Genomic DNA, 25,232 nt, shown 5'->3' with positions numbered 1-25,232 from the left:
AATCCCTCACACTCACTCATGTGTGTGCCTCTGCCTTCATATACAGCATACCTGCACGTAAACATGTGGGGAGGGGGGGGGGGGGGGGGGGGGGGGTGGAGAGGAATGGGGGGAAGGGGATGCTGTGTGTTGCTTCAGGATGTAGAGTCAGCAAAAGGATGGCTGCATTAAGGAAGAGAGTGGATGGGTGAAAAAAGCCTACTTGATGAAATCTTAATGGCCCATTCACCTTAATTAATGGTTTGACAGAGTTGAGTGGTCTACTCTGATTATGGCTCTTGTCGGTGTTCGAGCTCATGGTGGCTGGTCCTGGACAAAGAGTTTTGTCTCTCTGTCTCTGTCTGTCTCTCTCTGATTAGCTAATGGTCCAGAGTAAGTGACAGTATGTGACTGAACTGAATGTGGGGTTATTGACTTTCTCATTACTGGCAGACAAGTGTAACTAGTGTGTAGTAGAAGCACTCGGGGACACAATAGAACAGAATCAACATTAAATGTCCTCTCAAAAGTGCATGGAGACTCCCTATGTATCGTTAACGGTCTACTGTACTTCTATTTCTGTAAGGTCGTCATTTCATTTAACGATAATGACGGTGAGATGAATATAAATATTGTATGCATCCACATAGTGCTCCGCACGTTAGAATCCACTTATTAATATCTCCCTTTAAAGTGCAAATTTTCTTTCATACATAAGTCATGGCAATGGAGGAAATATATATGGTCCACAGTGGTGTTTTTTTTTTTTGGCAAAGTGCCTGCAGGGTGTCATAATTATTATGAAGAGGAACCCAACGTCCCATATGTAATAATCACCAACTCTGGAAGTCTCTTTCTAATCAGCTTTCATGTGGGTATTTATGAGGAACTCTTTTCTATTCACCCTCACAGGATCCATCCAGGGAAATTCATTCACATTTCATGAATTTTGACTTTCTCCCTTACACACAGTCTCACACACACACACACACACACACACACACACACACACACACACACACACACACACACACTCTCTCTCTCTCTCTCGCTCTCTCTCTCTCTTTCTCTCTCTCTAGAAGGCAGTTGTCAAGCCTTGATTGCCCTTTTGAGCAAATTATGCTTGTGTGTTATTGTGACACATGATGCAACACATTAAATATATGGGTAATACATATCACCAAATGACTAATTTGATTAAATCAACTTTGTTAATCCAACAGGTCATTTATAACACAAAAAGGAAGGATTGGCAATTGCCATAATAAGTTATTTATTTTGTGCAAACTATTACTCAAAGGGCATAGCATATACGCCCCTGCTGATGAGTTGAACATCAGCAGGAGTGTGTGAGGGAAGCATGGGTCTGTACCTGCCAAGAACTTGAAGGGATCTCCGCAAATCGACCCAGTCCTCCAAACGTGTAGCACCTGTACATGCGGTCAATGGACTCCGAGCAGTGCCAAAGTAGCCCGAAACTCACGGAGTCCTTGTTTTTCAGATGCTCTTTGACAATCCAAGCAGGGGATATGAAACTGAAACTACACACGGCGACCAAAGCGGAGGAGAGCAGCACCCAGAAGCACCCTACACAGCTGAACATCCTGGCGGCGTGCAGGGGCAAGAAGCCCGGCGACAGATCGATCCCGAACCCGGGTGCTTTCTTCTCCCGGTCCAGCAGCGAATGCATTTGAGCTGCAACGCTCAGTTCAGATCAACGTAGACACAGTCCTCTCACCGATCCTACATCCGCAAAGTGGGCTGCGATCAACAAATCGGTTCTGTTTGGATGGAGCCCAGTGTCCAGATCATCGGGGGTCTTGAGATTATTTAGAAGGAAAAAAAAAACACCATCAAAACAGTCCAAAACCTAGCCAGCTAGATTTATTTATAAAAGCCTACTGTCCAGAAACTACTTATGTCAGAAGGCTGACACAACACACAAAAGAGTCGTCACACCCCAGACTCCGGTGCGCCACTGCCATCCCGTCGCCCTTATCGGTGTTGTGCACCGCAAATATATAGACCGCGGAGGAGAGAAACTAAGACAAACACCAACTTGGTGATACGGCTGGATCTGGTCAAGGTTGCAACTCTCTGCGTCAATGCAGCGTTGTACCAAGCCGTCAACGTACGACTGCTCGCCCTTTCTGCCAGAATGCAAACTACTACTGGTGTTGTTGGCTGATGTGCGTGGTGGTGGTGGTGGTGGTGGTGGTGGTTGTGCTGGTGTTGGTGGGCGTAGCCTCGCATCAGTGGTTGAGTTGGTAGCACGTTTTATCATCCCCAGTCCACGCGTTTAAAGGAAAATATATAAATAAATCAATAAATAAGTAGGCTAAAATAAAATATGGCATTCCTGACCTTTATTCACTTAGAAATAAAATGGGTTTCTTATAACGTAACAAGCTGTGTTATCGCCTCTGGACGAGCGCATAAAAAGCAATAAAAGCGTAACGTAATGAGCCTATTGCCCAATATATAATCTTTTAAAAGTGAAACTTCCCTTGTTTTGGTTCGGCGACAATAGATCAACGGGGTATTCAAGTCGCACGTAAAATCACACACGGGCGATGCACTCCTCAATGGTGGTCAATACTGCCTCTCTCTGTGCAAACGGGTGCATTGCATCTTAAACATTTTGAATGTTGACTTTTTAGGGAAAGTGTTGGCCTATAGTCAACAATTGCATTCATGTCGGAGGGGAGGGAGAGACAAATAACGACAAAATGTCATACATTTCATAATATATGTATTTAAATCAAACACATCTTAAATATATTATAGATTAGGTACACATACATAGCAGAAAACTTTAGTGGTACATAGTACCAAAAGTCTTTTCTGGTTCATTTCCACATCTGGGTAAGGCTGAAAATAAAATACAAATTGCTATATTCACTATGTGTGCACTTTCCAGTAGAACAGTCTTCATCAAAAAAATCGAGAATGCAATGATACAAAAAGACGACAATCACCATTAAAAAACAAACAGAACAGAAACTGAAAAAAACGAATGAACTAACGGTAATATAGAAGATAAACCAGAATTCTACACACATATAGAGAGCGTTTAGGTCGTAGCATGTGGAGTATCTGTTCATACGGGAGTCATTTCACTTTGAGACACTCTGTAAAGTATCGACAATGTTTGCAAGAGGTTTGCTACACGTGTTTGACGAACCCCCCCCCCCCCCCCCTTCCCCATTAACCCTGCAACCAGGAAAGGGAAAACGTTGGGTTGTATACTGTTCAACATCTCTGGTTAATTCTATACAGTAGAAGTACAAGTAGGGTGCTCTGGGTGCGAGCCAGACGGCTCGCGTCGGCCCCCTAGCGGAATCCCCAGGCGGGAAGTTTGAGGGAATGCGTAGTAGCACCTGCCCTAATCTGTACACATCTCTACACACTCCGCCATAGCAGTGATTTACTTTCAACGGGCTCCTCTGATCAAGGGGCGCGGTCTAAAATTTTGGAAATGATTAAAAGCTTGGGATTCTGGGGGAAAGAAATGGAGTGATTCGCTGGAGAAGTCTCCGGTTTTTTCTTCTTTTTTTTTTGTTCCTTCTTATTGTCTCTTCCAGGCGTCCCGGCTTGAGATTGGTCGTTGCCGCGACAACATGGACGAAACCTTTTGCCGAGACTCCCGTCGGCTCTCGTCGACCCAGGAGCGAGAATGTTTTGGAAAAGTCTTCAAGACGTCGCCAATCGGGCAAGATCTGTGGCCCCGCTATGGCCCGGTCGGGTCTAGTCTAGCGCAGCTGCACCGTCGCGGGCCGGTAGTGGACAGCAGCGGAATACTTCAAGTCTTTTTCGGTTCTTTGTCCGCGAGGGCGCGACGGCTGACCCCTTTCCCCCACATTCACACACGCGCACACATTCACACCACGCCTGCCTGTGATAGGCACATAGGGGGACCACAAGCGTACCAGGGGGTCGGCTGACTTGAGCCTGCTAAAAAGGTAAAAGCCTTGTTCTTTTCTCCAGATTAATGCCGTGGGTTCGCAGGGGGTGGAGGGCCCGGCAGGCAGCACGGAGGCGGGCACCGGGTCAGCGTGGTGCCGGGAGCCTCCAGCAGGGGGAGGAGGGCCTTTGGGGGTCCCCAGCGGGGTCATAACTGCAGAGCGAAGGAAAGCAAAAAGGGCAGTTATCGAGGCCTGCATGATTAATCACGTTTTAAATTGAAACCGCGATTTAGGCCTTTGCAATCAGCAAAAGGTGAAAGGTTTCAATTAATATATTTTTTTTTATAATAATAAATATAAGAAATGTCCAATTAAAAACCTATCATTCAAGCAATTGCTTTATGTTATTGTTTTTCTTTATAGAATAGACTCTATGGAATATCAATTGAATTGAAAATAAGGCAAGACTATATTGATTACTTTTGAAATTAATAATGGTATTTTTTCCCAATATAGTGATTCATTATCAGCAAAATAATCACAATCGTGATTTTGGTCCTAATCATGCTGGTGCTTTATGAGGCTGATGTATGTGTGTCAGGGGGGTCATATGGGGTGGATGCTGACCTTCGTGGACTTGCCGGGGCTGTCATGGTTGGACTGATGGATGACGTCGTTGACGATCATCTTGGCAATTTTCCAGGCCATCTCCTCCTGAGCCTGAAAGACACGGAAAAAAACATTTAACACAAAACCTCGGCTTCATGACCTGGCATGAAGTAGAGATTTCTGTGGGATGCCTTCCAAAGAAGATAAAAGATAAATCAATAACAAAGACACAAAGAAAGACAGATGGACAGACAAGAGACCTTGATGACAGACCGACACAGAGAAAGACACAGAAAGAACCAAATAAAGATGACAACAGAGAAAAGATAAAGCAAGCAAAAATAAAGAAAAATAATTGCAGAGTCACGTCTTACCTCATCAGAGTTGCCCTGGACCCACTTTTTCATAGCTAGAGAAAACATGGAGCCTGTTGGTGGAGAGAGAGAGAGAGAGAGAGAGAGAGAGAGAGAGAGAGAGAGAGAGAGAGAGAGAGAGAGAGAGAGAGAGAGAGAGAGAGAGAGAGAGAGAGAGAGATTATAGTGTAATCAGAACCAGGGAGAACTGGTCCTGCCGTGAGAAGTTAATACCGGTCACGCTCAGCTGTGACAAGTTAATGCTCCACTCTGAACTGGGCGTAATAGAGAAGAGAGGGTTACAGCGTCGGTCATTAAATCCAGTCAGGAAGAAAACACGCACAATGGCTCAGACACACCCCTCAGAACTCTAGCCCGTTCTAATGGGTTTTCTTCACATGGAAAAGCAGGGAATCCTCCCACATTGCCACCTTGTATCCCGACCAAGCACTTAGAGAAGCAGGTGACGTGTAGAGGGAGGGTGAAGATGGGGTGGCCGGTGGGCTTGTCGTATAATATGAGAGAGATGTTGGGCAGCTAGGAGAGTATAGTGATTGTGTGATGGGAAGAGAATATAGTGAGTGTATGTCAGTCAGAGAATAAAGTGAGTGTGGGTTGGTCATAGAATAAAGTGAGTGTGTGATTTTGTTGGGCAGAGAATATAGTCAGTGTGTGTTGGTTCAGAGAATATAGTGTGCGCGTGTGCGTGTGTGTGTGTGTGTGTGTGTTGGCCATAGAATAAAGTGTGTGTGTGTGTGTGTGTGTCGTTGAGAGAATGAAGTGAGTGTGTGTCGTGCCTTTGGACTTCTTCACGTCTGGCTCTGGCTCAGCCTCCCTGATAAACTGCCCCAGCTCGTTGACTTTCCCGAACGTCATCTTCCTAAAGAGACAGGGAGAGAGGGTAGAGCGTACAGAGATAAACAGAAAGAGAGAGAGGGAGGAATTTGTTTTAATCCTTCAGCACTGTATCCAACCGTGCTAAAGCGGTGCTAAAGGTGAACCCAAACAAGCCAAACAACAAATAAAACCCAACTCATTGTGTTTGACACTTAAACGGAATGAACAGGCGATTCTTCGATAAATGATACGACTATAGGGTGACCAGCTCACAGGGAGGCCGGTGTTTAAGCGGGCGTGGCTGGAGTAGGGAGAGGTTTGTGCAGCCCAGTGTGACTCACCCAGCGTAGGGCCGCTGGTACAGCACTTCTGGGTCCAGGCTGGAGGCGTCCACTGTAATGGCCTCGTCAAAGTTCTTCAGGATCCTCACCGCTGCTTTTCTGGTACTGAGCTGCGAGGATGACGATGAGGATGAGGATAGGTTTGACAATTCAACTTCTCTGCGAATGTAGTAGGCTTTGTGTAGTAGTGACACTTCGAGTGGAACTCAAAGAGTATATATTTTCTATGTGCTGTGTGTTAGTACAGGTGAGGGTAAACCTAATCTAGGGAATAATTATTTAGTGGTAGCATGTTTTGCATTTATTGTTGGTTTTGTACTCATTAGGAAGAATATTCAAAAATGAATGCTTAAAATGTTTCCTTATAATGAAAAGACAGACCAAATAAATAAAATAATACAATTTAAACTAAATACATGTTATCACTGAACATTGATCTCTAGAGGTATATGGTACATCTCCTCTAACATCAGCAGAACACTGGGCCTCCTTAGTAGCAGAAGAAGGAGAAGAAACTCCCGAGTTTAGAGGAACCTCCCCAGTTACTCAGAACAACCTCTGACCCCTCTGTCCAAGCCCGTTAGAGTTAACATTTAACCTCAGGTGAGCTGGCCGCCTGCTGCTAAATGTCACCAGAGAGAGAAACAGGGTGCTGTGCCCCCCGGAGCACCAGGATCTACGCTGCCCTGCCCCGTATGGGGGGCAGGTGATGGTGGAGGTGGTGTGGGAAGGGGGGGGGGGGGGGGTTACCTGAGCTTGGGAGCCCTCGCCGGGGGCCCCTCGGTCCCCGTCCGAGGCGGCCCCCTGACCCGCTGGAGTGCTGGTGTTCACGAACTCGTCGGCCCGCACCGAGTTGATGAGGTCGCTCAGGTATTTGTAGTAAAGGTTACTGGACAGGAAGCCGGGCATGTAGACCTGAGGGGGAAAGGGGGGGGTTAGCACGGAGGTCCTACGAGGTGGACGGTGTTACCTCGCAAAAAGTTTCGCTGTTGAATTTGTCCTGACATTTATGTTTTTAAAGAGATGATTTGATATTTATGTATCTTTCGCAGAGATTGTTCTTCTTATTTTTGGTGTGACTGTGGAATGTTCCAGTTGGTCTTAATACAACCGCCTCGGAGGGGAATCATGGAAAATAGTCAAAGGAAAGTGGTTACATGTTTAAGCCCAATGGATGGAACCAAGCGGCCCATAATGCAATGGCAACGTTCCCCTCGTCGGAAAGAAACCACGCTTCGAAGGCAGAACTACTTGTGGTGCTCCAGATTCCCTAAATAACCCTGTTGTTCCAGATCTATTTTACATGAGAACACCAGGACAGATAATCAAACTATAATATGCAAAACCTAACGCATGGCACACCCATAGAAGACAATGCAAAAAGAAAAAACATGACATGAACTCCTAACATATTGCCCAGCAACTCATGTTGACGGGCTTTCATTTCTAAATGATATCATTTTAGATTTCACATTACGAGCCTTCGCCTTAAGTGACAGGACAGTGAATTGAATAGAGCCCAGGTCGCTACAAGGGGTATTGCCTACATGGCTGGCATGTTGCACCCCTGTAAGCTATTCATAAAAGACATGTACAGTAGCTCCTGGAGGTTCTGACCGTCTCCATGGTGGTCCAGGCCTGTCTGAGTGGAGTGGTGAAGCAGTCGGGGAGGGGACCTCCCTCTCTGCAGATGTTGGACTCTATCTCCATGCGCACAGAGTCCCCGAAGCCCAGAGGGTTGGTGGCCTGGAGTGAGAAATACCTGCAGGGGACACGCAGGAACAAGGTGAGGACGTTGGCTACAGAGGCCGCAACCACCGGCGCTATTTGCTATTTAGGTCAAGTTCAAGTTCAAACTTTAAGGGATGCTGCAGGGCAATTGTGTTGCAGTTCAAGTCCAACATAGCGACAGACCATCTGCTGCACATCATCAACAATACATGAACGCCATCATCAGAACTGGTTAGGCTCAGGCGACTAAGGCTCTTAAATGTAAAGTGTGAGTGCCTATCTATTTGCTAAGCAGACGTCATTTAGCATACACATTAGTATGTCGCAACACAAATCATTTGTTCTACACCATGACATGAAATGTTAGCAGCAATTTTTATTGATAATTGAGACCGAAAAAAGCAATCAAATATTTGTTTCTTAAACTGTAAGAAGATTTTGTATTTTTACTGAATTAAAACACCTTCAGTCCATTAGCGCTACAATACACGATGCTTTACTTCCTGAAACACTATCATCCTCATGCTCATCCATCAAGATACGATGCATTCAGTGCCAACGTTAACGGCTAATGTAGCTACCATAGTCCTACATGAGGATGGCACCGTCGAGTTGTCAGGCGTCAACCCCAACAGTGACCGACATTGAACGTGTATTCAGAGCAGTGTGGGGGGGGGTTGGCCTACTTGTCGTAAAGGATCATGGCGTCGTTCTGGGCCTCCTGTCCGTCATACTGCCCCTTCTTGGCCGCCAGCTGGTCCTGGAAGTTGTCGGCCGCCAGCCAGAACTGAAGCACGTTCACGGCCTCCTCCTTCTCCATGTACTGGACACCAGAATAGACACAGTCCCCGTCACCACACATCACATCAACTAGGCCAGGGACTCTTAATGAGGAGTGTATGATTATAGAATCAACACTTCCCCCAAGCGGAAGGAATGAGCCAACAAATACATCAGTGGTTTTATTAAACATACATATGGTTGCACTTGCAGTCAATATATCAATATATATTAGGCGTGTAACGGTACACGCATTTGTACCGAACCGTCACGGTACAAGCACTTCGGAGCGGTTACAGAGGTGTACCGCGGTACGTAAATGTGGCGTACATAGCGGGCAATGATCGTCGAATTGTCGAATAGTTAGAGTCACGTAGAATATCGAATAATGACTGTGACTATCGCAATTCATTACACGGCTCTTCTCAATGCTGTTGGACGCTCCGTTGACTTGCATGGGCCTTCCCAACTACCGGTGGTGAATAGCGTCCTCGGTTGCTAAGCGACGTCAACGTCTTTGGCGGACTATTTCTCTGCTGATCAACACTACGAATGCTGGTAATAAATAAATTGTAAAAAGACACACCGTGTGAAGTTATATTTTTGACGTGTCTAGTTCACCGTCATGCAGGCTGTGTTCAGTAAAATAAATAAATAATTAATTAAATAAATAGCGATCCGTTTTCGGCGCATGTAGGTCTATCTGCCTAAGCCCACGTTGAAATAATTTTGGTGTTGAATGTTGATGGCGCAGTTGTTGAAATAAACAGAATGATTTCATACAAATCATAAAAGCCTCTCCCTGTGTCATTGTGTGTGCGTGTATCCGAGTTGCGTGTGTGCGTGGGGGGTTCTTGAGAGAGCGATTTTCGAATATTATTCGAATACTTCTCAGCGAATATCGAATAGTATTTTTTGCCAGAAATGCTCATCCCTAGCACACGCATTTGAAAAGGCACCATCCAGGTGTTACTATCGCTGTTGCTGTGGAAAAAAAAAGGAGCTGTGCAAACCCAGCTCACGACACTATTTCAACAACCCCTGTCTGGGAATTCAGAAATGCAAATGCCATAACCAAGTTTATTAGTGTTTTCATTGGTGTTTTCTGCTGATCTACGGCCATTCTCCGTTGTTGACAAACAAGCAGTTTTTCAAAATTTTCCCCTTAACTATGAACCGTATCGTACCGTGACTTAAAAACCGAGGAACGTACCGAACCGTGACTTTTGTGTACCGTTACACCCCTAATATATATCTATGTTATCTGCTCTGTAGTGAACATTGTGTTTTGGACCAGCCGTTCTCTATAAGTGGCTTCCTAACGATGGATTGGATTGATATGATGGTAGGCTGCCAAAACAAATTGCACTCCTTCAACGTGGGGGATTGGGGGCGACCGGGAGGCACCTACCTCGGAGAAATAGAATAGAGCCGACTCGCTGAACAAGATGTCCGCCAGATACACGGAGCCGCTGGTCAGCACCTCAATCTGGTATTTACAGAAATGATGGCTCCGCAGGAACTCCGTAAAGTGCCTGGTGGGAGGAGCACACGGCAGACAGACGTGGGCTGGTGAAGACGACAGACGTGACGGAGGACAGACGCAGAGGTCACATGAACGAGGGGAATGGGGGGTATGAGGGCTTTTATTTTGGAGGAGACGTAAACAGACACTCACTGTTGTTCTAGGAGGAGAAACACGACCGACTGTGCAATGACGAAGCAGTTTGGATCCACCAGCCCATCCTCTCCACATATCTTAGCTGCACAGGGGGAGGGAGGGAGGGAGGGGGGAAAGGGATTGATCAAGGGGGGAAAGAGACAAGAGTCAAATCAAAACAATCTAAATCAAAATGGTGTACTCTGTAGGCATTGATATTCCTGATTAACATATTTTATGACTTCATGAGTCATCATGCATTTGAACGCATAGTCTTTCCAGTGGGCCCATTCAGAAAAACAGTAGGGGTGCGAACAGCAGATGGCTGCCTTACCAACGATGTCGTTTCTGATCTGCTCCGTGATGGGAATGGGTCTGGCAGCGTCTGGAGAGATGTACTTTGTAAAGATGGTGACCGCGTCGCTCTCTATGCCTGAAACACAGACCACACCCCACGATCAGCCTGCAGTCCTCGTCCGTTTTCCAACAGTCATGGTTTTATTGGAGACAATTTGCTAGGAGTAAGTTCGACGGGCTGCTTCTTTTCGGCATAATGAACAATGAATTCTGAACTTCGAGACCCCCATTAGGTGAGAAGGACACCCACTCTTGATCAGGTTGTCCGAGAGGTCTCTCAGGGCGCTGGTCGACGGCAGCTTAAGGGGCGTGCCCGCCCTAGACGTGGGGGTCAGTCGGCCGGAGGTACCGGGGGTACCAGGGGTCCCGGGGGTACCCGGGGTCCCGGGGGTCCCGGGGGTCCCGGACCTCTCGTCCCCCTCCCCGCCGAGGGTCTCCCGGTGTAGGACATGGGGGACGTCCCACGCACCCTGCCCGGCGGCGGTCGCGGTGGGCGTCCCCGGGGCCACCAGCACCATGTCGCCCCCCCCGGGGGAGGACGGGACCGGCTCGGCCAGGGAGCTGTGCTTGACCGAGTTCAGGCTATGGGCTCGCACCCGGGACCAGCTGCTGGAGCGGAAGCGCTCGGCCTCCAGCCAGAAGCCCGCCAGGTGGGCGGCGCCGCGCGCCTCCAGGAACTGGACGTAGTAGGGCACGGCCACGCCGTCACGTACGATCTGCTCCAGAGTCTTGGACAGCCGCGAGCGCGTCTCCTGGGACATGTAGTTGACGCTGGAGCGCCCTGTGAGGACACACGGACGGACACACACACAGACAGACAGACACACAGACACAGACAGACACACAGACACAGACACACAAGTTGAAGTTAATGTAAAAGTACTCAAGTGCCCTTTAACATAATGTCGATGGCAGGTCAGTTGTATTTTAATTAGGACTTGATCACAGTAACAGTCTCCAAGGACTTCTCAGACCCGCATTATATGATTAAAATAGTTTAAATTAAAAAAAGAAAAGTAAAATAATACCTCTGGATACTAAAATGCACATTCAAAGTGTTTCTAAGCTAGTACTCTTTTGAGGTGTAGCATTGATTTTTCTTTGACGTCCCCCTCCATCATAGTTCTACAACTAGACCACAAGACCACACCTAGCATTTCGTCCTGCTCAACCGGTTTTCAGAACCTCTGAAGAAAATAAACGAAAAAAAACAAAAACTGTCCAACCAGGTCATGAAAGAGGCAAGCCTCTGGCTGGGAGAGAGGTGTTTTTTTTCTGTTTGTTTTACTCGTCATCTATTCTGGGCTGTGGCCCAGTGTCCCGCCATCCTCCCCTCAGCTACTTGTATAACTCTCTCTGCCTCACCTCAACTATTTGTTAAAGTCTCCCTGCTTCACCAGAGCTATTGTGGTGTTTACTTAATAGTGTGCTGCTCTAGCCCTGTGACGCATGAAAGCACCATTGTGTCTAACCCCACAATGCCTCTCTCTCTCTCTCTCTCTCTCTCTCTATTTCACCTTCAGGGCATCCATCCAGTGTACAGTGTAGCTCTCTTTCGAGAGGCTTAGATTACATCTACCAAGATGGACGTTGTGCTAGACTTAAACATGGCTGCCGTACTACACTTAAACACGACACTTCCTTCTTGGTTTATTTCTAGATGAGAAGTTTATCACACTGAGAGAGAATGCTCTGATAGATGGCCTCTTCGGTTTTACTCAGGGAATACACAGCAACACACACACTCAAATTTAAGCCGGACGAGATCAAGACAAGCCACAGTAGCACAAGGTCACACTTCCTTATTTACATAATCTTCAACAGCCAACGCAAATGTTGTCTACCTTCTGTATACTTTATTGCCGGTACACTTCTTCAACCTTTGGACTGTGCACATATGTCGTCAAATGCAGCACTCTGTAAACCCAGCAAAACCGTTTCCATCAGGTCAACAAAACGGTGTTAACCAACAGGAGCCATCAGCGACAAGCATGGCTGTGGTGGCCTGAGCGCGACAGAGTCCATGATGTAGCTGGGCTAACACACCAAACTGACTCCTCCTTCTGTCCCTTTCCCCGGTCCCAGCGAGGTCTCCCATCAGAGAGGCTAGTTCAAGTCAGTAAGTAAGGCCAGACCTCACACTAAAAAGCTGTGGCACTGGTTCTTGTGTGTTGACACACACACACACACACACACACACACACACACACACTGTAGAGCGGACCTGCTCTTACATGTCATTCCCCTGATCTGGGCTCCTAAACACACCCCCACAGTGGAGCCTTGTGCTTACCAAGCCATCCAGAAAACGGATTGGTCTGACCCTTAATTAACTATTTACCCGAAGCGATTTGCGTTACAGCTACTTAAGGAGTGGATAGGGGGGTAGGCATCTTGCACTAGGACACCTACAGATTTGGCTGCACTCATTGGGGGTGCGAACCCAGCACCTTTCGGCCTGGATTCCAACACTCTAGCCTCCACCACACTCTCCAGTCCCCTGATTTGTACTTGTTTGCACCGGGGCCTAACCTTAGCATTGTTATGTGAGTTTAAGCACTCGGCTGTGACCAATCAAATACGGCCGACCATTTACATTGCCTAGTTGGCTAGGTTTTAATTAAAGACCCCCCCCCCCACATACCGAGGTCCCCAAAGTGGGCCGCCTCCATGTGACTGGGCTGCTTCTTGAGGATGGCGGTGCGTCCGCGGGCAAAAGAGTCCATGTTGGCGGAGATGGCGTTGATGGCCACATGGCTGGGACCTGCAGCCTCCTGGATGGCGTGCTGGTTCCTCAGGCCCCCCAGCGATGGAGAGTGGGGGCTGGCTGGAGGAGCAGGGACTGGGGATAGGGGCGGAGGGGTAAGAGAACCAGTGGTAAGGCAACCGCATGGGAGGATAAATGGAAAATTTCAATCCACAAGCAGACCCTAACCCTAACAGTGTCACGGGCAGCCTGAATGTGTGTCTTTAAAAGTAATTTGTGTGAGACGGAGGGGTCTTTTTAGGAATGCGAAAGGTTGACTTAATGATATCACAGTGTGTGTGTGAGGGACGCAGGAAGACAGCTCTGCCAGTGTTTGGGTCACTCTGGAGACAAACAAACAAAAATGTGTAAAGCTTGAAAGCAGCCGAGTGATATCAACCCTTCATTCCCAAATAATGAATACACTGATATTTTACTTAAAACTGAATTATGTTCAAGAAGGCACTAAATATATAACCTCTTCAAACAAGGACGCAATCGCATCAAGAGGTTAAGCATCATTTAAGTTTTAGTAGACATATTTTTAGCGGCCACTTTGAACCGCGGTAACTCTGTGACAACAACGGTAATTCAGCACCCACCTCTATTGACTTTAGCATCTGCTGGTCTCTCAGGTTCTTTGCTTTTGGCTGGAGGAGGCAAAAAAAAGAGCAGGGATGTAATAAGAGATGTTTCAGGACACACTTTGTTATTATATAGAGTGGACTGGGATGGGTATCACCTAGCCCTGAGCAGCATATGGCTTAGTAGTAAGAATAATTCAGGGTGTAAAAGGTTAGATGGAGTATCACAATAAACACAACTCCATTTTGGCCTATACTAGAATGAAAATACCCTTCTAAACAGTTCACCTGAGAGATAACATGCAAGTTAATTTTGATCTGAGGTCTAGTATTAGACAAAAACAAGCATTTTATTTCTCTCAGCCATTTCAAACCTCATGTGTTTTTTTGTATCACCCAAGGACATATTTTATTTTCATTCTGCTTACAGGATAAAACCAGGTATTTTGATAAGCCAGCACTTTGACATTTCATGACTGTATACTACAATACAATGACTAAACGGTAATATTGAACAATTGACCAGCCATTTCAAAAAGTACAGAATGCAATAAAGGATGATACAGCAATTCTATATCACAAAAGATACATAACATGAATATGGATATAAATGACCCATTCAAGACGCCTGTCCAAAAAATTACCCTGATAACGGAAGCTAAATACAAAGTAGAAATACTAACAGTACAGGCCTTAAATCTTTCCTTATCTGAACTGAAGATTGAGGACATGGAAAGGGGGTGGGAAGTATCTTGCTGTGTGGGATAGGATAGAAAGCAATGGATTATCTTTATGTTTTAATACTGACCTACTGGGACCACTGTTCATCAGGGATAATTTGAAGATTGATAATCTAAATATCACACAGGTGTGTTGTTGCTCTTTTTTTAATTCAAGAAAATGATTGCATGTTTGCATTATAATGACAATATTGACAATATTATGGCTGTAAATTAGAAAGAAAACATGTTTTGGGGAATTATCTCCCAACCAACTTCTGAGCTGGATTAAGGACCACTGTGGAGTAGCAATAAACGGAATTTCCAAAATCCTTCTTGACTGTTTTGCCCATCATAACACAGAAAAATAATCTAAACAACCTCATTTTTTAAACCTTAAAACATGTCTTTCAATTCAAATATCACAATGTGTTGTGATAACAACTGATTTTATCACACATTGCACACCAACAGTATGTCATCTGCATTAAAGTACATTTATGCTTTGCTTCACACTATTTGGTCATTCAGGCGAAACCTTTAACCTAAGGGGCTTACATTGAAGTCAAACCCATATTGTTCAAGTAGAAGTCACGCTGCATTCAGACACACCTACATGGGTCACGCTTCTGGCTCGAGGGTGCCAATAGGATGTGGAAATTGGGAGCCGAACCAAGTACCTCTCGGCATTATACATTCAAAGGACTATGATATTACAACGCAGTAGTACCCTGCTTCGGAAAACGGTTTTCGGAAATGAACGTGACATATATACATCAGTGAAGTTACTTATGATAATTGGGACCTCAGACTGCAAAGGCAACGCCGCCACCTCCTTGTGTGTTGGTATTCAGAAACACCCTCCAGTGACTATCTGCCAACAGCACCCAAATGAGATTGAACGAATCACGTCGTATATTTAAATGATAATGCGGATTTAGGGAGTCACCGTTGATTCAATGTATACAGTTCATCTTGCATAGACCATAGCAGAATATCAGCAGCTCATTTTGACTGGTGATTTAGCACAAGACTTCATCTGCATGCTGGCCGACCCTGCGCTTTTTAGGGAAGCATCAGACCCGTTTACATATTGATACGATTGATTCATGTCTCAAATAATGTTTGTGCGTGTGGAGGTTACGTGTTAAACCCTTGGCGTTATCCCTGGGTGGTGATCGGCGGATGGGCATCCTCCGGCGCTCCACCGTGAACCTAGCTTGGCTTAGCGCTGACGCTCGCAATCGCAGAAAGCTATATTGAAAGCCGAAGAGCTGAACGCGTGAATTCTCGATTAAGTCTGGAGCAGCAATCTCAACACAAAGAGTGGTCTTCCAGTAACATTTAATAGAGACCCGCTATCAAACGCTATGAGATCAAACTATGTAGCGTTGACGTTAACGTTACACCCTTGCAAACGTTTCCTCACCTTTCCTCTTGAAAAACGACATGACGATTTTCCCACTCTATGTATCCTCAGCTCAGAGACACCATTCCGTGAATTTGCGAGTCCCTTCATTCAAATCCACCTGTTGTTTACTTGCAAAGCAAATAGTTTGTTTGCAAGTGATTATGGACTGTCAAATCAGGATTTTCTCCAGTGGGTAACCAGTTCAGTCGCCATGTTGTCAATAAACGTCTCACTTCCGGACCGATGCGGCAGAAGCATTGTGGGAAACTGCAATTCAGTCCATTTGCCCGGAAGAGGGCAGCATTTCTTTACTTTTAATAAACATCTATTGACTCAGGTGAAAAGTAAAAAAATAGTCTTTATTAAATGTTGCATAATAGATATTTGAAGAGCAAACACTCGGATTTCAAGTGTTCGTTTATTTTAAGTATCCGTTAGCCAACTGGAGAAACAGGTGGCAACCATCATATACAAAAGTTGAACTTGTTTGACATGAAATGTAAGTTTCACCATGAGACCATCCAGATGTTCAAGTTTGCATTTCAGAATGCATATCTGCAGAAACAGAATTTAAACTCTGGACTTCAGTAGGGTATCACTAGGCTGATAAAATGTAGCGATGAATGAATGCAGTACAATCCAGAAATGTCTTATTTGAAATGATTTTGACACCATCACGTATATATTACATGTTTATCAATTGAATGTGAGGTTTATTAAAAGATTAGTGCTCGTTAGAATCGTGAACACAATGAAGGTTCCTTTTTTTTCAGTCACGTCCAATGGCATGAGACTCCTGTGGCCGGTCGATGCGGTAGAGGTATTCAGCAGGTAGGAAGTAGCCCACATACTCCACCATGTCAGGTGTGGTATCTATATAATAATGACCCCCTTCACCGTGATGGCTGAAGCAATGGGTGTGCTCCACACGCAGGTCAAGCCCCTGGTTGCCAGATGGACAAACAAAAGACAAATCGAAGATTCTGACATCAGTTTCATCACAAAAACGTATTCAAAGTGCATGGATGACAATAAATACTGCATGCATGTGGAGTTGTAAATGATGCTGCCAGTAGTTGAAAATAAACTATTGATGGTTATTCAACAGACAATTCTGTTAAAAATGGAAAAACCCTTTACTCACCGGGTCTTTAGATACAAACACAGACAGACAGATGATTGGTGCGTCGATCTCGTAGTGTTTCAACCAATCGTTTACCTCGTCGTCTGTGTTTAGGGGACAGACGGAAAACTCTCTTGGCTGTGAGAGCAATCATAAGTAGACAAAAACAAAGTAAACTTCATCCGAATGTGATGAGGCAAAAGGAAAAGGGCAAATGATCAACATATTTGATGACATAAGATTTGGGAATAACACAGAAATATTGTTGTTTTTCTCATACCATTATGTGAATTTTTGCTTTTCCTTTCTGGATGATAAAGGTGCCACCAAGAGCCAGGTTTTTATCGGGGTAGTGGACTTTGAGAGTCTTCCTCATGGCAGTGACCAGGCTGTCCTCCCCAGTTCTTCTTTTGACCCTCACCTCTATGACCTGGTTTAGGCAGACGTAGAGGAGAGGTTAAGATGAATGGAGCATTCCCAATGGCGTCACCACCACTTTTGGCAAGAGTTTTACTTTCCGTTAATGTGTGTCCAAAGCTTAGAGGAGGGGGCCCTCTGTTATTTACTTGAAAGTCGTGCCGTTAACATTAATACATAACCAGAGAGGGCTTCCACTTAGGGATGGGAGTTCAGCAGGGGACAAGTGACAAATGTAATCGTGAAGGAAGCCCAATGCAGGGAAGAACTGGTTATTGGTAGCTAATGTTTTAAACCTACATATAACATACTACACATACTGTATTTGTAACATGTGTAATAAACTGTATTCAAATCCTATCTTGGCATTTAATCTGCTGTGTCGGCTGAAAACGATGCAACAAATTATCATTTGACGACAAACAATTTGTATTATAAAAAAAGAGATTTAACAGAGGACTCAATGTTATAAGGGCAAATGTATGCAAAACATTTTTTACATTGTAATTATTTAGGCGGGAAAACTAATTCAGCTCACCTTTCCAGGTTTTCCTTCACAAGCATACAGATTGCCCATCAGCCCAAACTGGCAGCCTGGGAATGTGTCGCTATACTTTTCTTGTAGGCACTTGCCATCGGCTGGATTGATGGAGGAGAAGTAGCTGCCATTCACTGCAGGTCTTCCCTCTGTCTCTGTCTTGACCAGGGGCATGAACTGTGGAAATCATTGCTCGATTAATAACTACTACACCACAGATTTATAGTAAAAAAATAAATATTTTTTTGTATAGTAATAGACCTATACTTCTGCGTTCATTCCAACAACTCTAGAAGGTGCAGCTGCAGCACCGAGGATGAATGCTCCTGGAAGTTCCACCTCTTTAGATACAGTGTTCATGTCGTACTCCTTGAGATGGAAAGAGAGGATTTGGTTTTCACTTTTTTAATTGGAGCACAACTAAGGAAACTTATGACTGGTGAAAGTACCTTGTGCCTCTGTACCAGAGGAACGAGATATGGTACACCGCCAACATCAGTAATACGAGGATTCCCGCACAAGCCTAGATTATGGAAATGAAATATAGCAGGTGGTCATTGTTGTTTTGGACGAAAGAAAGGTTTTTAGCATGCATTCTGACTAGGTAGTTAGATACATTTGAGAGCTGCACATAGATCGACGCAATAGCTCCAATAACTGACCTTTGACCGGAAAATGAAATGGCACTTTGGTCAGGTCTGGACAGTCGACAACACCAACTTGAACGTCAGCAAAATTTTTGTTTAACCCCGACTCCAATACTGCAAAACAGTAACAAATACATTGAATACGTATTTGTCATAATATTTTGAAAACATGTAATTAAAACAATGCATTACCATTGCACAGTTCCTCTAGAGCTGGACAATGTAACTTTTTCTTTTCGGTCTTGGCTATAGCTGCCATTTCTTACTTGCGAAAAGTACACTGACTGGAGTCAAATCAGGCAGGAAAAAGGAAAAGCCCATATTTATACGGTTCTCGGTAGCTGATTGGTCAGATCCTTGTTGCACACGCCTACTGTATGTTTCACTTCCTGGTTAACTTACCACATGTGTTTCCGTGTGTTATGTTGGCCGTTGCACCAAGGAGGATAAACTCAAGTTATCCTTAATTTAGGCCCTTAAGTATGTTATTTATGTCTGCTTTGGTTGATCATTTGCTATTACAGCAACGAAGAGCCGACCAAAATACACAGGCGATAAACCGTATTACATCTTCTACAGTTCTCTCATTTGTCATTTATAATTTGCCAGACGATGGAAGATACTAATAACGTTGTGGAATCTACTCAAAGCGATGATGATGACCTGCCACCTGGTCAGTCCTCTTCGGTCATTGTTGAGAACCCTACTTCTGAAATGATCGAGGAAATATCGGCATATTTTGAGGCTTCGCAATGTATGCTTGGTAACTCTTCAGAAGAATCCCTGGTCACGGCCGGCAACAGGTATTATAAATGTGTATGTAGATACAGAAACTATATTACAACTGTAAGTAACCTAATAAGAAAAATAGATGTAAATCTCGCTCTCACTTTCCTTTCCCCTCTCATTGTGTGTGTGTGTGTGTTGGGGTCTAGGGGTGTGTGTGGGGGGGAAGGGGGGGGGGGGGGGGGGGGGTGTGTGTGTGGATCTGGGTCTTGTGTAGCTTGAAACGTGTTAATGCATCATCATCAACAACACACCAGTGTTGCCAAGGGTGTAGGAACCGGGGGGGACGGAGGGGACGTGTCCCCTCCAATATTGGAGACAGGCGCATTTGCCCCACCTAAAAATTATACCGGGGGAGAAAAATATTTTATTTTATTTTGAAAGCGCAACACAGCGTCTTGTCACCGCTTCTTATTCTAAAAAACTGGATGATTGAGCAATTAAAGAATTGATTATATATTTTTCAGTTCATTACTGCCATTCAAAATGTGTTTTCCTTTACATTTACAAATGTATCTTTTTAGTAGAATAAAATATATTTGTGAATTTTTTCAGTGTAGTTAATTTATGACATATTTCTGTTCAAACCATTAACGGATCTGTCAGGTTTCCGATATGTGTCCCCCCAAATGTTAAACTCATTCCTACGCCCCTGAGTGTTGCTATATGTTTGTAAATAGTTTACCACTTTGTCTTTTCAGTGAATCGATCGAACATCCGATCCTTACTCAAGTCCCGGTGTCACGGGCGCGCCGATATCGTCGAAGCACACGGTCAGAAGCCACAACAGCCAGTGAAGAAAGTGGAGGTGAAAGCTTATCGTCCGTTGCTCAGCCAGCCCGCTCCTCTGCCAGAAGCAAGAATCTCAAGGGGAAAAATAAGTGGGCATTCCAAGCATTTCGGTCTCCCTTCTTCGAAGGGAATAGTTTCAATACAACCTTGCCTTCATTGAAGAGAAGCCTTTTTTCAAACATCCAGCAAGAGGCTAAAGTTAAGGTAAGTTTTCTCGCCTTAACACCCTTTTAAATGTAAATTGTTTTGTTTACTGTTTGTTTGTTATCTTGGTTATTTTTAAATTGTTTTTGTTTATTTTTGTCAACAGACCACCGCTGTCGGAGGCTTCTTCAAATGCATCCAGTTGTGGCACAGAGTTAACCAAAAACTATATGTCCGAGCGACTTGTTTACCGGCTCTTTACATGGATGCGGATGAATCATTGTCGCCATTGTCTGAGTGTGTATTTCTAAATAATTTAATTGTTTAGTATAAGGTCTGATGGCAGACTCGCTTCATATTTGTTTTCAGTTTCTGTGAAGGTTTCAAATCAACACAGTGTAGAAACACACTTCCGAAAGCTTCATCCACCGGAGCAAATTAGTTTATCTTCAGTAGAATATCGAAGGAAACAAGGCAGAAGTTAACCCCATTCACTTTCTGGTGTTTGGCCCAGCCTCTTGCCCCTCCTCAATGACGGATTACCGCATCGGCAAAGTGGGCACATGTCCGGGGCCCAGGCCAGCGGGTCGGCATAGAGTAAAAGAAAGAGAAAAAGACACTAAAGTACCTGGTACAAGAAATAGCGTCCATCTCTACATTTTGACTCGTTAATTCGTTAGAGGAAGTCAGTAGGTGCTTTTAAAGTCATGAAATTAACCTGACAGATTCCATTTTCTGCCGTTAAGACGAGCGGCTGGCACTATTTTCTCTCTCTCTCTCTCCTGGCTGCGCGCCGATTATAATGTGTGTGATTGTGGATTGCATGAGTTATATGCGACCAAATTCGGCGTGCTAGTGCTTGTATTTGCGTGTTGGTAGGGGTCCATGGCTGGTTTGTGTCCAGGGCCCTTGGTCATGTTAATCCGTCCTTGCCCCTCCCCTCTAGATATTCTGCTATTGCATAGTAGCACTGCTAATTCCTAGATCAGGTTAAGAAATATACTTGTCCTTTATGATTTTAAAAACAATCTTTTCTTGCACAGGGGGAACGAAACATCGGATGAGGAAGGCATCAAAGTTGTGGTAAGGAGCAACAGTAATCTTGCAGAAAAACTTTTTGGTTGTCTATTTGGGAGATCTATCCCTTTTCATTTGATCTACTGCCTTTGATTCAATTGAGAGGTCCCTCCTATTGTGCTAAACAGCGCCTTAAAAATAAATATCTATGTTTACATCTTGCAGTCGAATGATTTCTTCGTTAAATCGAGGAAAGGCCAGTGCCCTCAGGGGCAGGGGAGTGTTCCAGCTAAAGGAGTAAAGGGACGTTGTACTCAGCCTGTTGAGGAACCTGGATCTCAAGCCAAGACTGGAAGAACAAGTGACAGAGCTAAAAGAGCAAGAGGACTTGGCACTCAGCCTGTCGATGGAACGGGCTCTCGTGCCACGCTTAGAAGGACGAGTCCCCGAGCTAAAGGAGTAAGAGGACTTGGAGCTCAGCCTGTCGATGAAATCGGATGTCATGACAAGAACAGACCCAGTTCCTCACCACACCCTGCTCCACCAGGGGAGGAGTGGAGCACGGCGTCATCCCAACCCGAAGATCATCTAGGCTTTGAGTCTGCGGCAGGCAGTGGCGCCATGGTAGAGGAGCCAAGCGGGCTGGTCTTGCAGAAGGACCCCACCTCAGACGTTACGCCTGTACAACAGGTAACCCCTCCTCCTGAAATGCCGTGCACAGGCGACAACATCAGTGCTGGCAACAGACAACCCGATGTGGCGAGGGCTAGCGTTTGCAGGAGTCCTGATCTGAGTAAAACAAAGACGAGTGGGACTAACGAGAGCAAGAAAATAATTAGTGAGAGTGTTGAGGTAGCGGTTGAGTGCGCCCCTGGCGTGCCCGACGAACATGAAAACAACACTGATGAGCAGCATAGGAAAAGAAAAGAGAGGAAAAAAGGAAAAGGAGGTAAATTCACAGAGGAAGAGGAAATCAACATTTCATTAGACGGGCCAGGCCCTGCTTTGGCCTCAAGGCCAACGTCAGGCTCCGACATGATCATCAACCACGACCAAAACTTGAATCCCTTAGGGGACCAGTTAGAAGATCTATGGAGAAGGAAAAAAATAAGCAAGAAGAAGAAACCGAGTACAGATGGTGTTGTTACAGAGGGAGAGGTCAACACTGTGGACACAGCTTCTACAAACGAGACCAGTACACTGACTGAACCAACCGCAGTAGGGTTTAAAAAACAAAAGAGGAAAAAGGACAAGATGGTCCACTGCTCAGAAGACCCTGAACCCATCCCAGAGTCAGGGAACACTGAGGGTGGGAACCCTTTCAAACACCCTGCAGACAAGGGAGTTGCTTTGGAGGATGACGCTTCAGCGGCTTCCGATTTTTCACAGAGAATGTTAGGGTCCGCCATGAGCATCAACAACGATGACGTTGATTTGGAGCACACAAGAAGAAAGAAGAAGAAAAAGGAAAAGAAACGTAAAGTCACTGAGGACGAGGAAATCCACATGTCTTTAGATGGGCCATGTCCTGCCTTAGAGACTTCTGATATTTCACAGTCAGGGTCAGCCATGACCACCAACAACGATGATGACGATGAGCACAGGAAAAGAAAAAAGAGGAAAAAGGAAAAGAAACCTAGATTCCCAGAGGGGGAGGAAATTAATGTGTCATTAGACGGGCCTTGCCCTGCTTTAGAGCCTTCCGATGTTTCACAGGGAACCGCAGACTCAGGCACGACCATCAACAACAACAACTGTGACGATGAGGAGCAAAGGAAAATAAAAAAGAGGATAAAAGAAAATAAACGTAAAGTCGCATCAGGGGAGGAAATAAACATTCCATTAGATGAGCCTTGCCCTGCTCTAGAGACTTTTGATGTTTCCCAGAGAACATCAGAGTCCACCATGACCATCAACAGCAACCATAGCTTGGACTGTGCAATGGACCCGTTAGAAGATATATTGAAACCAAGGAAAAAGAGCAAGAAGAAGAAATCAAGGACAAATGGTGTTGTTACAGAGGGAGAGTTGAAAGTTGCGGACACAGCTTCTACTCACGAGACCAGTACTCTGGCTGAAACTACAGCAGGGTTTAAAAAAGGGAAAAGTAAAAAGGACAAGATTGCCCCCTGCCGTGAAGACCCTGAAACCAACCCAGAGGCAGATCACATGGAGAGTGAGCATTCCTCTTTCAAACACCCTGCAGACGGAGAGGTTGAATGTCAGAGGAAGAAACGCAGGAAGAAGAAAATGTCTGAAACAACTCGACACGCAATGTGTGAGGACACACTAGTGGTCAAGGGCAGCGGCGTGACTTCTGCGCGTGAAAAAACCAGGAAGCGGCACTATTCGTTCCTTAGTGATGACATGATGGAAAATCCTCCCAAAAAAAACAAAATCAGCACTTGTGACGTTGACACGGAACCTGTGGAAAATGGCGAAACACTGATGGAGTCTCTGATAGTCGAGACAAAAAAGAAAAAAAAACGAGAGAGAGATGCTTCAAGGGTTAACGAGGAGTGTGAGGGCAGCGTGCTGACTGTTAGGAGCTCAGCAGAAGCTGGTGATGACACAGTGAGGAAGAAGAAGAAGATGAAAGATAAGGCGGACAGGGAGTCAGAATCACCTGTGGAGGTGGATAGGGAGACTCCAGACGATATTGAGACCACTGTACTGATAAAGAAAAAGAAATGTAAAAAGAACACTCGCCCCCCTTCTCAAGGGAGCTACCCGACTGAAGCACGAGATGAATCGGGGGTAACCACGCCTACCGACTCCGTCGTCGTCTCACCCCGACGATGTTCATCTGTAGTGGACACAGACGCCACACAAGCCGGCAATGCGGCAATTCCTAACGATGGCGCTACCGTGAAGAAGAAAACGGGCAGTAAGAGGCAGAAGAATACAAGCGGAGTCGGGACATGTGGCTCAGACGTGCCAGAACAGAACATAAGAACCACCACTGAACCACTACAACACTGGACCACGGAAACAGAGTCGCGTTTGAAAAAGAAGAAAAACAAAAAGAAGGATGGGAGAGTAATGGACCAGATTGAGGCAGCCACTGACCCCAGGGCGATTGAGGCCCAGCACTCGGGTCACTGGGCAGAGGTTACGTCACAAGACGCCGTGCCGCCCGAGAGCCGGACACAGAATCATCATGAGTCAAGTTCTCCCAGGCGTTATAAGAAAAAGGCCCTCAAGAGGAGGCCTCTCTTTAATCAAGGGCAGGACTTTCTTGACACAGAATCAATATTGACATGAGAGGTTTATGTTGGTTTCTTATATCAACATTTTCAGGAATTTGAAGTTCCCAGAATATGGACCCATCTTTGTGGAGTGATGTGTTCTGGATTTGTGAATTCAAGACTCTACTCGATTCTTATGTTTGCGTCACATTCAGAGCAGTTAAGGTCTTTATTTTATAAATGCTTATTTTAGGGTAACCTTTCATTGAATTCCTTCAGCTTTATTTATTGAATAAAAGCTCTATATTTGAGTGCACGTCAAGTAGGTTGGTGAATGAAATGACCATGCCAGCAAACACCTGTAGACCACGGCCTACAAGTCACTCAATGAGAGTGTTCTCACATCATTTGCTGAAAATGTATTCTATTCTATTTTATGCTGTGTACAGTGTTTTATACTGTGCAACGTCTTTTTTTAGTGTGTTGCCAGGTTGCTGACGACATATTTTCATTTTATGAAAAATTAAATGGACAATAAAGATTTCTTATCTTATTTTTCTTATATTTT

General features: G+C 45.1%; 3 protein-coding genes and 1 long non-coding RNA gene across 4 annotated transcripts in view; 1 reads left to right on the top strand and 3 right to left on the bottom strand.

Moving 5' to 3' along the window:
• Nucleotides 1-1,669, bottom strand: part of lhfpl7 (LHFPL tetraspan subfamily member 7) — a gene marked incomplete at its 5' end in the record, with an annotated part of 77,160 nt that extends 75,491 nt beyond the window's left edge. The window contains one exon of the mRNA XM_079737592.1: nt 1,352-1,669. Coding sequence (XP_079593718.1) covers nt 1,352-1,669 — 318 coding nt within the window. The remainder of the gene's footprint in view (nt 1-1,351) is intronic.
• A 1,528-nt stretch (nt 1,670-3,197) lies between these two features.
• Nucleotides 3,198-16,212, bottom strand: akap10 (A kinase (PRKA) anchor protein 10). Its single transcript, XM_079737570.1, has 15 exons — nt 16,031-16,212; nt 13,901-13,948; nt 13,197-13,394; nt 10,803-11,333; nt 10,530-10,628; nt 10,214-10,298; nt 9,947-10,070; nt 8,442-8,578; nt 7,642-7,786; nt 6,775-6,939; nt 6,025-6,134; nt 5,644-5,726; nt 4,868-4,920; nt 4,512-4,604; nt 3,198-4,096 (listed from the first exon to the last, which is right to left on the bottom strand). Exons 1-15 carry the CDS (start codon nt 16,050-16,052, stop codon nt 4,091-4,093), a joined length of 1,899 nt encoding a protein of 632 aa, XP_079593696.1. The 5' UTR covers nt 16,053-16,212; the 3' UTR covers nt 3,198-4,090.
• Nucleotides 16,213-16,697: 485 nt separating this feature from the next.
• cUnh11orf54 (chromosome Un C11orf54 homolog) lies at nt 16,698-19,021 on the bottom strand. The gene is made up of 8 exons (XM_079737851.1): nt 18,930-19,021; nt 18,753-18,851; nt 18,540-18,613; nt 18,358-18,459; nt 18,091-18,267; nt 17,416-17,565; nt 17,157-17,273; nt 16,698-16,955 (listed from the first exon to the last, which is right to left on the bottom strand). The coding sequence occupies exons 1-8, from the start codon at nt 18,994-18,996 to the stop codon at nt 16,782-16,784; spliced, it is 960 nt and encodes a 319-aa protein (XP_079593977.1). The 5' UTR covers nt 18,997-19,021; the 3' UTR covers nt 16,698-16,781.
• Nucleotides 19,022-19,200: 179 nt separating this feature from the next.
• On the top strand, nt 19,201-25,217 carry LOC307077366. Its single transcript, XR_013811936.1, has 5 exons — nt 19,201-19,540; nt 20,225-20,519; nt 20,626-20,756; nt 21,503-21,542; nt 21,702-25,217. It is a non-coding gene; the product is annotated as an uncharacterized lncRNA (long non-coding RNA).
• The last annotated feature ends 15 nt before the right edge of the window (nt 25,218-25,232 follow it).

Source organism: Pollachius pollachius (genome assembly GCF_949987615.1).
Source record: "Pollachius pollachius genome assembly, chromosome: 6".
NCBI classification, from domain to species: domain Eukaryota; kingdom Metazoa; phylum Chordata; class Actinopteri; order Gadiformes; family Gadidae; genus Pollachius; species Pollachius pollachius.
Note: the sequence above shows the minus strand (reverse complement) of the source record. Positions and strands in the feature narration are given on the sequence as shown.